The 14029-nt window shown below is 48.6% G+C and overlaps 1 protein-coding gene across 1 annotated transcript; it reads left to right on the top strand.

Moving 5' to 3' along the window:
- Window positions 1-2413: 2413 nt before the first annotated feature.
- On the top strand, window positions 2414-3725 carry LOC311230228 (eukaryotic translation initiation factor 5-like; the record flags this gene model as incomplete). Its single annotated transcript, XM_084316439.1, has 1 exon — window positions 2414-3725. Exon 1 carries the CDS (start codon window positions 2436-2438, stop codon window positions 3723-3725), a length of 1290 nt encoding a protein of 429 aa, XP_084172565.1. The 5' UTR covers window positions 2414-2435.
- Window positions 3726-14029: the final 10304 nt, after the last annotated feature.

Raw genomic sequence — 14029 nt, 5'->3', positions numbered from 1 at the left:
GTTATTGTATTATATGAATGTTTATATGTTTATTTGTATAACCTTACATTGACACGGCATTAGGAATATTGATTGGATTTAGATAAAGTCATTGAACCGTCTTATTTGTCATAATAGTACATGCTAGAACATTTGTGATGTCACAGTATGATGTCATGACCGAACGTTCTAGAACATTTGTGTCAGAGTATGATGTCATGACCGAACGTTCTGGAACATTTGTGATGTCACCGTATGAGGTCATAACCGACATTCTAATAATAATAATAACAATTAATTTAATTTATATAGCGCTTCTCAATAACCCGAAGTCGCTGACAATAGTCGGGAGCAAGAGTACAAACAAAGAAACAACAGCAAATTCTAGAACATTTGTGTCTCTATATATAGTCCACAATTCTCTCAGAAGAGGCAGTGTGTAGCTTGAAACAGGACTGAACAGGGCTGAACAGATAGACTAAACAACCTAGACCAGTGGTCACCAACCCGTCGATCCAGTGGTCACTACTGGTCGATCTTTGAGACTGTCCCTGTAGATCTTTCCATGAAAAAAAAAAAAAAAAAAAAAAAAAGGAATCTTACCCTGAGAGTCCACATTACAGTTCTACTTTTGCTTTGATGTGAAAATGATGCTGCACTTAGCACTGACTGAGAAAGTACACATTACAGTTCTACTTTTGTTTTGATGTGAAAAGTGATGCTGCACTTAGCACTGACTGAGAAAGTACACATTACAGTTCTACTTTATAAAATGCTAACTGTAAATATGTTTGTCAATGTTAATAATATGAGAAAGTCCACATTACAGTTCTACTTTTGTTTTGATGTGAAAAGTGATGCTGCATAAGATGACTGCACTTAGCACTGACTGAGAAAGTACATAATAGTTCTACTTTGACGTTTTAATGTTGGACCAAAGCATTGCATGTAATTAGAATACAGGCAAATAAAAGTAATTTAGTTTAAAGTACAATCTTGGCTGTCTTTTTCTCTCAACGCTTCAATAGGTAGATCTTGCCTTCACCAAAAAAAAAAAAGTGATCTTGGGCTTAAAAAGGTTGGTGACCAGTCCACTGACCTAGACTGTAGTGGTCCCCTGATCCCAGAGGACGCTCCAGAGAACTCCTGTTCGACAGACCAGTTCACCTGTCGCCATCCAGCCTTTGGACTTATCTTGGGTTAATGAGAAAAGAAAAAGCATCTTGCTAAAAAAAAAAAAATCTAGATCAAACAACCAGTCATCCAAAACCCTTCACTGCGCCTCTTGGATGATCAGCGTTGTGTTTATGTCTTTGTTTTGCGAAAACGAGCTGTTGCGCAGCTGTCGGAACCTGTGTGGTGGAACTCTAGCCTTCAAGCAAGGATCTCGCGGCCACAGCGGCACAACGTTTTTCATGTCAGAGACTGAGCACGCCTGCACTTGTTTATGTCATCCCCTCTTTTCCAGGCAGAAGATCCCCAAAAATCCCCATTCAAGATTTTTTTATTTTACTGATAATACTTGTTAGGGTTTGAAACCGACCTCAAACGCACGGCACAGACAGGTAGTTCAGAGTTAGCCAAATACTAGGGCGTATTTATTTTCAGAGTCAAAAAGGAGCAAGTAACAATCTTGAAACAAAGGGAGACTGCCTTCAGCAGAGTTATCTGCGGCTCTGCAGATCCTCTTGGTGTTCGAGGTGGGGAAACGGTGTTGACGCCGAAGCGGCTCTGCAGATACTCCCAGCTTCAACTCGAGGTGGAAAAGAGAGAGAGAGAGAGATCAATAACAGTCCACATCACACAGAGGCAGTGCGGTCTCCTCCTCCCTTAGTTGAGTCCAGAACAAACAAAACAATATCTTCAGTGTTCACCACAACACACAATTTAGCTGAGGGTCAGTGCAAAACAAAAACGATAATCTTCAGTGTCTCTTCTAAACACACACCCCAGCTGAGTCCAGTGCAAGCAAAATGATAATCTGCAGTGTCTCCTTTAACACACAACTTAGCTGAGTCAAGTGTAAGCAAAAATAGATCTCTTCAGTGTTCTTCAAAACACACAAAACAGAATAGTCCAAAAAGGGGTTTGGTTCAAACTCACCAAAGCGCAAAGAGCAAAGCGGGTAAACGAGGCGCAGCTCAAAACGGGGGGACAAGGTCTTCACCAGCGGCAATCCACAGATGTCCTGGAGGGAGAGTAGACGAGGCACAGCAACAGGGAACAACAGGCAGAAACAGAAGTATTCGAAACGACCCGACATCGATTGAAGGGAAGTCCCAGTATAAAAAGCCTGTGGGGCGCTAATCAAAAACTATGACAGGTGCGTGCTGGAATTGATACTTGCTCCAAAAGCGTGTGGCGGGGAATGCACCAATCAACACAGTACCTTAAAGGAGCGGAGCGTGTGGCGGGGAATGAACCAATCCTCACAATACTGCTAATATCCAGCCAAGATGTCTGTCAACGTCAACCGCAGCGTGTCAGACCAGTTCTATCGCTACAAAATGCCCCGTGTGATTGCCAAGGTTGAAGGCAAAGGGAATGGAATCAAGACGGTCATTGTCAACATGGGTGATGTTGCGAAGTCATTGAACAGGCCTCCAACATACCCAACCAAGTTTTTTGGGTGTGAACTTGGTGCCCAGACCCAGTTTGATGTCAAGAATGACCGCTACATCGTCAATGGATCCCACAAGGCCAACAAGTTGCAAGACAAGCTTGATGGGTTCATAAAGAAAATTGTGCTGTGTCCCAAGTGTGACAACCCTGAAACTGATTTGCATGTCAATCCCAAGAAACAAACCATCGGCAACTCCTGTAAGGCCTGTGGATTCCGCGGCATGCTAGACACGAGACACAAACTCTGCACCTTCATCCTCAAAAAATCACCAGAGGCCACTGATAGTGGAGCCGTGACCGTCAAGAAGGAGAAGAAGAATCGCAAGAAGGACAAAGACGGCTCTGGCAGCGGAGAGCAAGAAAATGATAACAACATAGACGCCCCAGATGCTGTGGATAGAGATGATGATGATGAGGACTGGGCTGAGGAGACCACGGAGGAGGCGCAGAGACGACGAATGGAGGAGATCAGTGACCACGCCAAGACCCTCACCCTCAGTGAGGAGCTGGAGAAACCGCTGGAGGAGGAGAGGGTTAACTTGTTCTTCAACTTTGTGAAGCAAAAGAAGGAGAGCAAATCCATTGATGCGGCCGATAAGGACATCTTGGCGGAGGCGGAGCGTCTGGACGTGATGGCCATGGGACCCCTCATCCTCAGCGAGCTGCTGTTCGACGAGAACATCCGTGACCAGATTAAGAAATACAAACGCCACTTCCTGAGGTTCTGTCACAACAACAAGGAGGCCCAGGAGTATCTGCTGCGTGGCTTTGAGTGTCTGGTGAAGCTCTACCAGACGAAGCTGCTGCCCCGAGTGCCCATCATACTCAAAGACCTGTACGACGCAGACTTGCTGGAGGAGGATGTCATATTCGCTTGGGCAGAGAAGGTTTCTAAGAAGTACGTCTCCAAGGAGCTCGCCAAAGAGATCCATGCCAAGGCTGCCCCATTCGTCAAGTGGCTAAAAGAAGCGGAGGAAGAGAGTGAGGGCAGTGAAGAGGAGGAGGAAGATGAGAGTGTGGAGGTCGTCTACTCTTCCTCTGCCCGCGAGCTCAAAGTGGAGACTGTGAAGCCGGAGAAACCTGGGAAAGAGGAGGAACTAGACATTGATATTGATGCAATTTAATAAAAGAAAAAAATAATGACTTTGAGATGCTTCCTTGTGTTGTGGCTTTCACTCAACTCACACAGTGGCCCATCCTGTGGCTGGCCTTTGCTCCCCCTTCATTCCCCCCTTGCCCCCCCACACCCTCCCCGCTTTGTGGCATGATTTAACATAGCGCTTTACTTGCTGCTGTAATTATAAAATGATGTATTCAACCGATGAAACAAAAGTTGCTTTTAGGGGGTTTTAATCATGGGCTTTTGGGGATCATTTTGAGTGCACATTTCTTGTTTCTGTTTTTGTCTATTTTTCCAGTCAATAAAGAATGTTGTGGATTTCGACTGGTCATCATTGGTTAATGAATGCAGAATAACACAGGACAGGCCTTATGAGTGCATCTAAATGTACAGACCACGATGGTTCTCGCCCGGCATTATAGCAAACAGTAACAAGGTCAGACAAGAATCAAGTAATCAAATGAAGCAAGGAGATAAAGGTTCTGAATACTCACATGTTGTTTTATTTGAAAAAGGAGGTGCACAGTACATCTGTAGCTAAGGGGCTACACAACCCTGACTGTATTTAAATGTTTAGATTAGACCACTACTAGAATATTAATTAGCCAGACAATATAGGTACACAAAATGGCGGACACACCATTAACTGCGAGGGGACAGTGAAACCGAGTTAAACAATCACTTTAATATTAATAGAAAACATACATAGCATATGAACACAGATCTCCTGTTATTACTTTAATATCAATGCCACAATGTCCGCGGTAACGATAGTTCCTATACTACGGACGTACCCGACCGTTGGAGCTCTGAATGGAGTAAGACGGAGCGAAGCAGCACAGGGAAAAGCAAGATGGTGGATGGAGACGGTAATTCTCTCTAGAGCTCCGACTCCAGAGAACTGCAGACTGGTGGGATAATCCTGTCGTCGCTGGGGAAGAGGGTCTCGTACGGACCGGTCCTTGTATTCCTAGCGCCCGATGGCAGGATTAATAGCTATTAGTCCAAAAGCCTGTTGGCATGGGTGATAGCTAGTTAGCCCCTTTGCTAGGCTAACCCGCAGGAAGTCTTCAATAAGTAGTTATATCCAGAACGTCGCTGGGTTCAACTATAAGTCTCTCCACGTTACTTCGCTTACACAAGTTACTATACTGTGCCAATAATGGCTCGACAATATTATGGTTGTATCTAAGTAATTAGCCGTGCGGCTCTCTATAACGATACGTTGCCTTGCCGTCCTGTTTACAACTGCGCCAACGTTACTTCTCTCTCACTCTCTGTCTTAGTTACCTGTGGAACACACTCTGTTCATCCCCACAGATCAATATACTCTCTCTCCCACTTGCCCGGGCATGTCTGGGCATGTCCTGAACATGTCTAGAGGGGCGTGCGCTGGCGCCTATGGCATTAAGAATGGGACATATACAAAAGGCGAATGATAAATACTGGCACGTAAAACAGATGACGTGAAGATATATATCTTATATATATAAACAATATATAAGTTATACAAAATAATAAACGCAGACTTTCAGTGTTAATCTGGACCTTCAGAACAACATCCATGGAGGGACTTTTAGTCTGCCAGAGTGTATATCACAGGTTTGTCAGAGCAAAAGTAAAAACAAAAGCTAAGTGTATTAGTTTATAAACATATGGAATAGAGATGTATCATTGGTTCATTTAGTTTTGGGAGGATAGTTCTGATTGGGTCAAGTTTTATATGGGCGTCCGGAAGACGGAAGACAGGTTTCTGATGAATCGGGGCCCCTCTCCCAGGAACATGATGCTGACCTTATATGTTGCAAACCTTATCACGCCTGCTCATAATTTTCTGAGTATAATGAATGGCTGCAGTGTTTTGTAGCAAGAGTCTTGTAGCAAGCATAAGCATGACTTCATGTGGAGAACTTATGAAATTACACTCAGGCCATGTTTAGACGGAGAGAGTCTGAACTTTTAATGTTGCATTTAGACTCGTGTTTTGGGATGGAATTCTGCATGCAGACGACGCTGTAAAAGTGTGAGTAAATGTTGGTGTTATTGATGTAATATGCATGTAATATGAGCTCAGGGAACAAGGCAAGCAACTCACCTTGCATACCTTCCTCCACGTCACTTGTGTCCCTCGTGTACAGCGTCCGACGCGGCAGATAGCTGGGCATCTCGTCTCGGTGGTGGAGGTTTTAACCCAGTCCCAGAGTACAAGGAACCCCAGGGAGTTTCAAGTTCAAGTTTCAAGTTTCTTTAATAGTTGTCATACAGAAGTACAGAATACTTTCATACAAAATGCTTCTTACTGTTACGCTCCAGAGACTGTGCTAGACAAGATAGTATCAAATAACATAGTATAGCATGTATGTTGTGAAGGGCCAGATTAAACCGAATATATATATTTATTTATATATATATATTTAATTGTATTTGTATATTCTCTAATATTCCCTGATATCCCTTGTATATTCCTTGTACAATATGCATTGAATATCCATTCTAGCCTACTGAACATCCCATAATAGTCTCCATTCTACTATTGGTCGAGACCTTGGTGCCAGGCTGCCATACCCCTCAGACCCAGTTCAAACGTACCGCTCCACATGTACGAACAAGTCCTAGTTCCGCGTAGGAATCTGACTACCGCACCACTAATGGGACTATTTGTTCATAGTGCGTATATATACTGCGCTACTAAAGTAGGACTTCCTTTTCAGTCCAGTTTCTTACCCTCCAATAGAGTCACAGACGTAAAGCCTCCCCGCGACGCCACGTGTGGGAGTAAGGCCAAGTTCGCCTACCATCGGTATTGAGACATCGTGTATATTAATATTTGAATAGTCATATTTGGCACTATATCGTCGAGTTGGACGTAGTCTATTAAGCTAATAATAGTCTGTTAATATATAGTGCTTTGTGCGGTGAGAATACTACCGTAGTCAGTACCCCATCGTTTCGGGCAGAGAACTGGCTGCTTATCCAGGGTGGTTGACCCCACGTGAAGCTGCACCCGAGGAGCCCCAGAGCCGACGAGCGAGTGGACCTGTATACCGGATTATTCTACCGACGACAGCCCGCCTTCCCAGGCACGGATTATGCTTTGTATACTTTGATTATTCCATGGATAAAGACCCCCGACACTGCCGTGTGTTGGAACCCCCCCCCCCTGGAGAGGACGCAAGGTGAGGAGACGCTCTGCAAGACGAGGTCGCTTCACGTCTCTCCTCCGTGGACCGGATGACGCCGGCCCACAAAGAGGTCACCTGCTTTCATCTGTGGTCCAAGGATCGCCGGCGCATTGAACGGCACTACAGTGGGTTCACCTGGGATACCCTTGGCCGGATGAGGCAGCCGGATTCTACCCCCCCCCCCTCCTACTCCTGTCGGCTTACAAGCGACCGGATTAACCCCCCCCTAGTGTGTCCAGTATATAATCATTAAAGTATCATTGCTGTTATTCCTTAAACTATTCCAGGTCGTATATGTACCACCTGCGCCTTCAGAGATTGGACATTCTCTATTGATATACCGACGAATACTCTTGCCATAAAAGTGCATACTAATTTCCATTCATAAATGTGATTGATTTGATTAAGTGCTTGCTCTACACACCATCGCTGTGTAGAAATAAAGACCTATTTCTAATTCGTACATTTGTGTTGGATCCGTTTCATCTACGTGACAGTGTTCATCATAATATATTTATGCCGTGTACTGGGTGGCCGAATATTAAGTACAAAGGTAGTGGTAGTAAGTATCATATCTAGTAATACAGTCAGGGAATTGTACCCCTCAGTTACAATTGGTCCTTCGAGCCGGAGGGTAATTAGTGTAATATTAATATAGTGTTATTAATATTGAAATGGCCTATGATGAACACTCCACGAAACGATCCTCCTAACCAACGCCCGCAGCGCGAACGACGGCTCCCTCAGTACTTAGAGGCTTACGCTGTCAGTCAACAACCTAGTCTTCTACTAACAGTAAACGCGGTAAAACTAGAAAGTAAAAGTATGTCTAACCCCAACGCCCAGACTACCCCGACCATAGAGGCCCCTACGGGCTCTAATGTAACTGACCAAGTTCACGGTGGGGACCAGTGGGAACCAGACATGACTTCACACCCCGCCAGTACTGAAGAAGTAGTCCCCGATGAGTCCCGGGAGGAATACAACGCTACCGAGAGAGAACTCGGCACGGAAGAAGACGGGGAGAGCACCGTGGAGATAGAGCTCCAAGGCTCCGCAAGGAGTACCCCGAGGGAAGGCTCCCCTATACAACCGCCTTCTCCCAGCGAGGCAGAGAGGACCCTACAGCAGGCCTTCCTCATCAGCCTGAACGCCGCTGCTGAACGCGACCGACTGCAGATCCAGCAGCGGAGCGAAGAAGAGCATATACGTCTAGAACTAAGACGCATTCAGAGAGAAGAGAATGTGGCCCGAGACCGAGCAGACAGCCAGCGAGTAGCTGCTGGTGCTCTACGGGACGCAGAGCGCGACAGACAGCAAGCGCAACTAATAGAACAGCTGATCAGACGGACAACACCCTCTCCCTCCGCCAGAGGCTCCAGGAACTCGTCTAGACACACCTCCAGGGCGGCATCCCCTAGCCGAGTAAACAACCCTGAACTTGACCAACAGACGAGGTCTATACCCCCCACAGACCACCTCCCCCCACCGGTCCAAGCGAGACCTAGCAACCGGGAAGGAGCAGCATATCCTGTGGAGAGGCTAAACCAGAGACTACAAGCACTGGATGACCTAACTGAAGACGAAGAGGAAGAGGAGGAGAACCACGCCCGACGACAGCACAGTACTCTACCGGACCAGGAGGTCCGGTACAGCCCAGGCTATACTCCCGCGGAGCTGCGCTACAGACCCCCGACTCTAGACCCGGGTGAGCACGACGCACGACCCGCACCGAGGAACAGCACCTGGACAAGCGGGCCATGGTACACTGCCGGTACCAGCCCATACCAAGGAGCGGGAGGAGACTCGCCTAGGAGGCCTCTCCCCCAACGCTCGCCGATGTATCCACAGTCAGCGTCATACATTGGCACGCCTATGGTACCCGACTTCACCCAAGAGAACCGGGCCCAGTATACAGAACTCCGCATGTGTCTGGAGACCATGTTGGTGGATGTATTGGATGAACGCCACAAATACGCCATCCTACTGAAGCACTTAAAGGTGCCCCGCGCACATAATATAGCGCTCGCCTACGCGACTTCCACCACCCCATACACAGCAGCGCTGGTAGCATTGGACCAGAGGTATGGGCGCATATGGGATTACGTGATCCAGGAGATCCGACACATCGACCGCTTACCCCCAGCAATAGACAATCGAGCACTGGACGACCTGTCCATCAGAGTGCAGTCCCTGGTAGGGATGTTGGGAGCGCAGAGAGAGAAGGGGAGGCATGAACTTTACGCCAACTCAAATGTAGAAAGGATCTTGGAGAAGCTGCCGCCCGCTCGACAGGAGCGTTTTAGGCGACAGAGGGACCACCGAGACCCGAATGGCCCCGAACCGAACCTCCTCGATCGAGCAGACTTCCTGGCGAGAGAAGTCAGCAGCCTACGGCTAGATACATTCGGACGGAGCACCCCTGGCTCCAGAGAAGGAACCAGACGACTAAATGATGGAAGAAGATCGGTGACTGTGATGCACCAATCGGAGTCAGTACCGAGCAGCAGGAGCCACAGTACCCCCTCCAGAACGGAGAAGTGGAAGATAGTGTGCCCCTACTGTGAGAAAGAACACTGGCTAGCGCAATGTGACTCCTTCCCCAAGCTGAACGCGGAGGAAGCAAGTCAATGGATAAAGTCCAACAAGCGCTGTTTTCGCTGTGCGCGCTCACACATGGCAGCCGAATGCCGCTTAAAGAAAAGGTGCACCAAGTGCGATGGAGCCCATCTGGACATACTTCACGACAGTAACAGACGGCGCCCTTCACCCGCACCATCCAGCAGCAAAGCGAGCGTCATGTACATCGATCCCGCCAGCAGCAGTGGAGCCCGAGTACTCCTAAAAGTAGTGCGTGTGACACTAAGCTACCAGAATAAAGTCCTGGACACTTACGCCGTCCTCGATGACGGGTCAGAGAAGACCCTGCTGCTCGCCTCCGCTGCGGCCCAGCTAGGGCTGCGGGGAAGCGAAACCCAAATGACAATTCGGACAATAAGACGAGATTTGAAGACGATAAAGGGCGAGAATGTCTCATTCTCTATCGCAGCAAGCGGCCAGCCTGAGCGACGGTACCAGATTACAGACGCTTTCACCAGCCAAGAAATAGGACTGTCGCGGTACACATACCCCGTCGCCAAGCTGATGGAGAAATATGCACATCTGCGCAAGTTACCGATCCCGCTCATAGACAATGCTATGCCGACCCTGTTGATAGGCTCCGACCATGCAGACCTCATTGTCCCGATAGACCGGGTTCATACCGGACCCCGAGGCTGTCCTGCAGCAGTCGAGACCCGTTTGGGATGGACTCTCCAAGGCCCGCTCGCCAAATCTCTCAACCGAAGTACAGCCACTAGATGTCTCCACTCCCGAGTCACAGAGGGAGAAACCGCACTCCTGCAACACGTAGAGCGGCTATGGACCTTGGAACAAATGCCCTTTAAGAACGGAAAGAAAGACATTCGCTCTAAAGATGACATTTACGCCATTCACCTCCTCGAGACAGGGACCAAGAGAGTCCCGGTCAACGGCGTGTTGAGATACGCCACGCCACTCCTGCGGCGAGAAGGAATGCCTACTTTCCACGCCAAGACAGACGCCACAGAACGGTACCTGCTGAACACGGAGCGGCGCTTAGCCAAGAACCCCGCCCAAGAGAGTGTATACCGCGCTGAGATTGAGAAGCTCATCACAGCGGGACACGTCACAAAGATGGACATTAAAGAGGCTGACCAGACCACTGAATCGTGGTACGTGCCTCACCACAAGGTCCATCACAACGGTAAAGACCGCATAGTATTTAACTGCAGCTACCAGATCGGATCCCAAAATCTGAATAAAGAGTTACTGCCCGGTCCCACACTCGGCCCCTCCCTACTCGGCGTTCTACTCCGCTTCCGCCAGGAAAAGGTGGCCATCAGCGGGGACATTAAAGGAATGTTCCTGCAGGTGAGACTAGTAGAGGCGGACAAGCCCCTGTTACGGTTCCTATGGAGAGAGAAGCCAGGAGATGAGCACCCAGCCATCTACCAATGGGAAGTCCTCCCCTTCGGAACGACGTGCAGCCCCTGCTGTGCTACATTTGCACTACAGAAACATGTAGCAGAGGACCCAGCAGCGGACGAAGAGGTCCGACACAGCGTAAAGAACAGCTTCTACGTAGACAACTGTCTACAAAGCCTTTCAACCCAAGAAGAAGCCGAGGCTCTCCTGATTAAACTCCGCGCCTCATTGATCAAAGGCGGCTTTGATCTCAGGCAGTGGGCCAGCAGCGATCCGCAAGTACTGCGCAGCCTCTCCTCCGAGGACAAGGCAGCCAGCAGCGAGACCTGGATGGCTACAATCCCGGGAGAAGCCCAGGAGATGACCCTGGGATTGGTGTGGCGATTCAAAACAGATTCGCTTCACTACAGACACAAGCCCCTGACTACGGAGCAGGGAAGGCCGGCGGCGGCGCCGACCACCAGACGGAGTGTGTACACAACACTCGCCCGACAATATGACCCGCTAGGATGTATTCTACCGTACACCACCAGGGCAAAAATGATTGTACGAGCATTGTGGGACAAGGACCAGGGCTGGGACGACCCCATTCCCGCACACCTTGCATCCACCTGGAGAGAGTGGGAGATGGAGCTCCACTCACTCCCAGGCGTTAATATGCGCCGAAGCTACTTCCCACCCACGGTGAGGCCAGAGACATGTAAAATGGACTTACACGTCTTCAGTGACGCCTCAGAGGTCGCATACGGATCAGTAGCCTACTTGCGGGCCCAAGAGAAGGGGGGAGAGATCTACACAGCATTTGTCCTCGCCCGCTCGAGAATAGCCCCACGCAAGCAACAATCTATCCCACGTCTAGAGCTCTGCGCAGCCCTAGCCGGAGCGCACCTAGCCACGCTCATCCAACGTGAGCTCACCATACCGGTGTCTAGAACAATCCTGTGGTCAGATTCCACGACAGTACTCGCCTGGATCAAATCGGACTCATGCAAGTACAAAGTCTTTGTGGGAGTCAGAGTCACCGAGATTCAAGACTTAACCGAAGAGTTAACCGGAGAAACAGAGTGGCGCTACGTTGATACAAAACAGAACCCAGCTGACGTCATCACCCGGGGGATGCCCCTGGATGACCTCACCCGTCGCAATGTCTACAGTGACGGCCCCGCATTCCTAAGACTCCCGGAAGGACAGTGGCCCATGCCTATCCCGAGGGAAGCAAGTCCAGAGGAGGTGGAAAATAAGAAGTCTGTGTTCTGTGGATTGAGCACCGTAGCCTCCACCGACCCTAACATAGACGATTGCACGTCCATAGAGAGTGCACAACAAAGAACATTCCTGCGGTACCACCCGGAGTGCAAGTCCCCCGCTGATATGTCAGCAGCTAACTACGAGGAAGCAGAATTGCTTCTACTGCAGCGAGCCCAGAGAGACAATTTGACAGAAGGAACAGTCGTCATGATTATTGATCAATCACTGCCCAGAGCTATGTGGCCGGCCGGCCGCGTAAGCAAAGTGATCACCGGTGCCGACGGCAAGGTCCGAGCAGCTGAAGTGCTCGTCCAGGGTCGCACTTACACCCGTCCCGTGGCGAGGCTCATAGAACTGCCCCGACTCCCAGACACAATCGATGATGACCATGACCCTATAACCCTATGACTTTGTGAAGTTGACTGACCCCTACAGCAAACCCTTATGTGTAAATAGACAACGCGATTAATCTGTCTCTGTTTAACTGATTAGGTCTGGGACCAATCAGGGGGTGGCTGTTGTGAAGGGCCAGATTAAACCGAATATATATATTTATTTATATATATATATTTAATTGTATTTGTATATTCTCTAATATTCCCTGATATCCCTTGTATATTCCTTGTACAATATGCATTGAATATCCATTCTAGCCTACTGAACATCCCATAATAGTCTCCATTCTACTATTGGTCGAGACCTTGGTGCCAGGCTGCCATACCCCTCAGACCCAGTTCAAACGTACCGCTCCACATGTACGAACAAGTCCTAGTTCCGCGTAGGAATCTGACTACCGCACCACTAATGGGACTATTTGTTCATAGTGCGTATATATACTGCGCTACTAAAGTAGGACTTCCTTTTCAGTCCAGTTTCTTACCCTCCAATAGAGTCACAGACGTAAAGCCTCCCCGCGACGCCACGTGTGGGAGTAAGGCCAAGTTCGCCTACCATCGGTATTGAGACATCGTGTATATTAATATTTGAATAGTCATATTTGGCACTATATCGTCGAGTTGGACGTAGTCTATTAAGCTAATAATAGTCTGTTAATATATAGTGCTTCGTGCGGTGAGAATACTACCGTAGTCAGTACCCCATCGTTTCGGGCAGAGAACTGGCTGCTTATCCAGGGTGGTTGACCCCACGTGAAGCTGCACCCGAGGAGCCCCAGAGCCGACGAGCGAGTGGACCTGTATACCGGATTATTCTACCGACGACAGCCCGCCTTCCCAGGCACGGATTATGCTTTGTATACTTTGATTATTCCATGGATAAAGACCCCCGACACTGCCGTGTGTTGGAACCCCCCCCCCCCCCTGGAGAGGACGCAAGGTGAGGAGACGCTCTGCAAGACGAGGTCGCTTCACGTCTCTCCTCCGTGGACCGGATGACGCCGGCCCACAAAGAGTCCACCTGCTTTCATCTGTGGTCCAAGGATCGCCGGCGCATTGAACGGCACTACAGTGGGTTCACCTGGGATACCCTTGGCCGGATGAGGCAGCCGGATTCTACCCCCCCCCCCTCCTACTCCTGTCGGCTTACAAGCGACCGGATTAACCCCCCCCTAGTGTGTCCAGTATATAATCATTAAAGTATCATTGCTGTTATTCCTTAAACTATTCCAGGTCGTATATGTACCACCTGCGCCTTCAGAGATTGGACATTCTCTATTGATATACCGACGAATACTCTTGCCATAAAAGTGCATACTAATTTCCATTCATAAATGTGATTGATTTGATTAAGTGCTTGCTCTACACACCATCGCTGTGTAGAAATAAAGACCTATTTCTAATTCGTACATTTGTGTTGGATCCGTTTCATCTACGTGACAGTGTTCATCATAATATATTTATGCCGTGTACTGGGT

Source organism: Notolepis coatsorum (genome assembly GCF_963971535.1).
Source record: "Notolepis coatsorum genome assembly, chromosome: 6".
In the NCBI taxonomy this organism is placed as follows: Eukaryota; Metazoa; Chordata; class Actinopteri; order Aulopiformes; family Paralepididae; genus Notolepis; species Notolepis coatsorum.
This window is presented reverse-complemented; position numbering and strand designations above follow the sequence as displayed.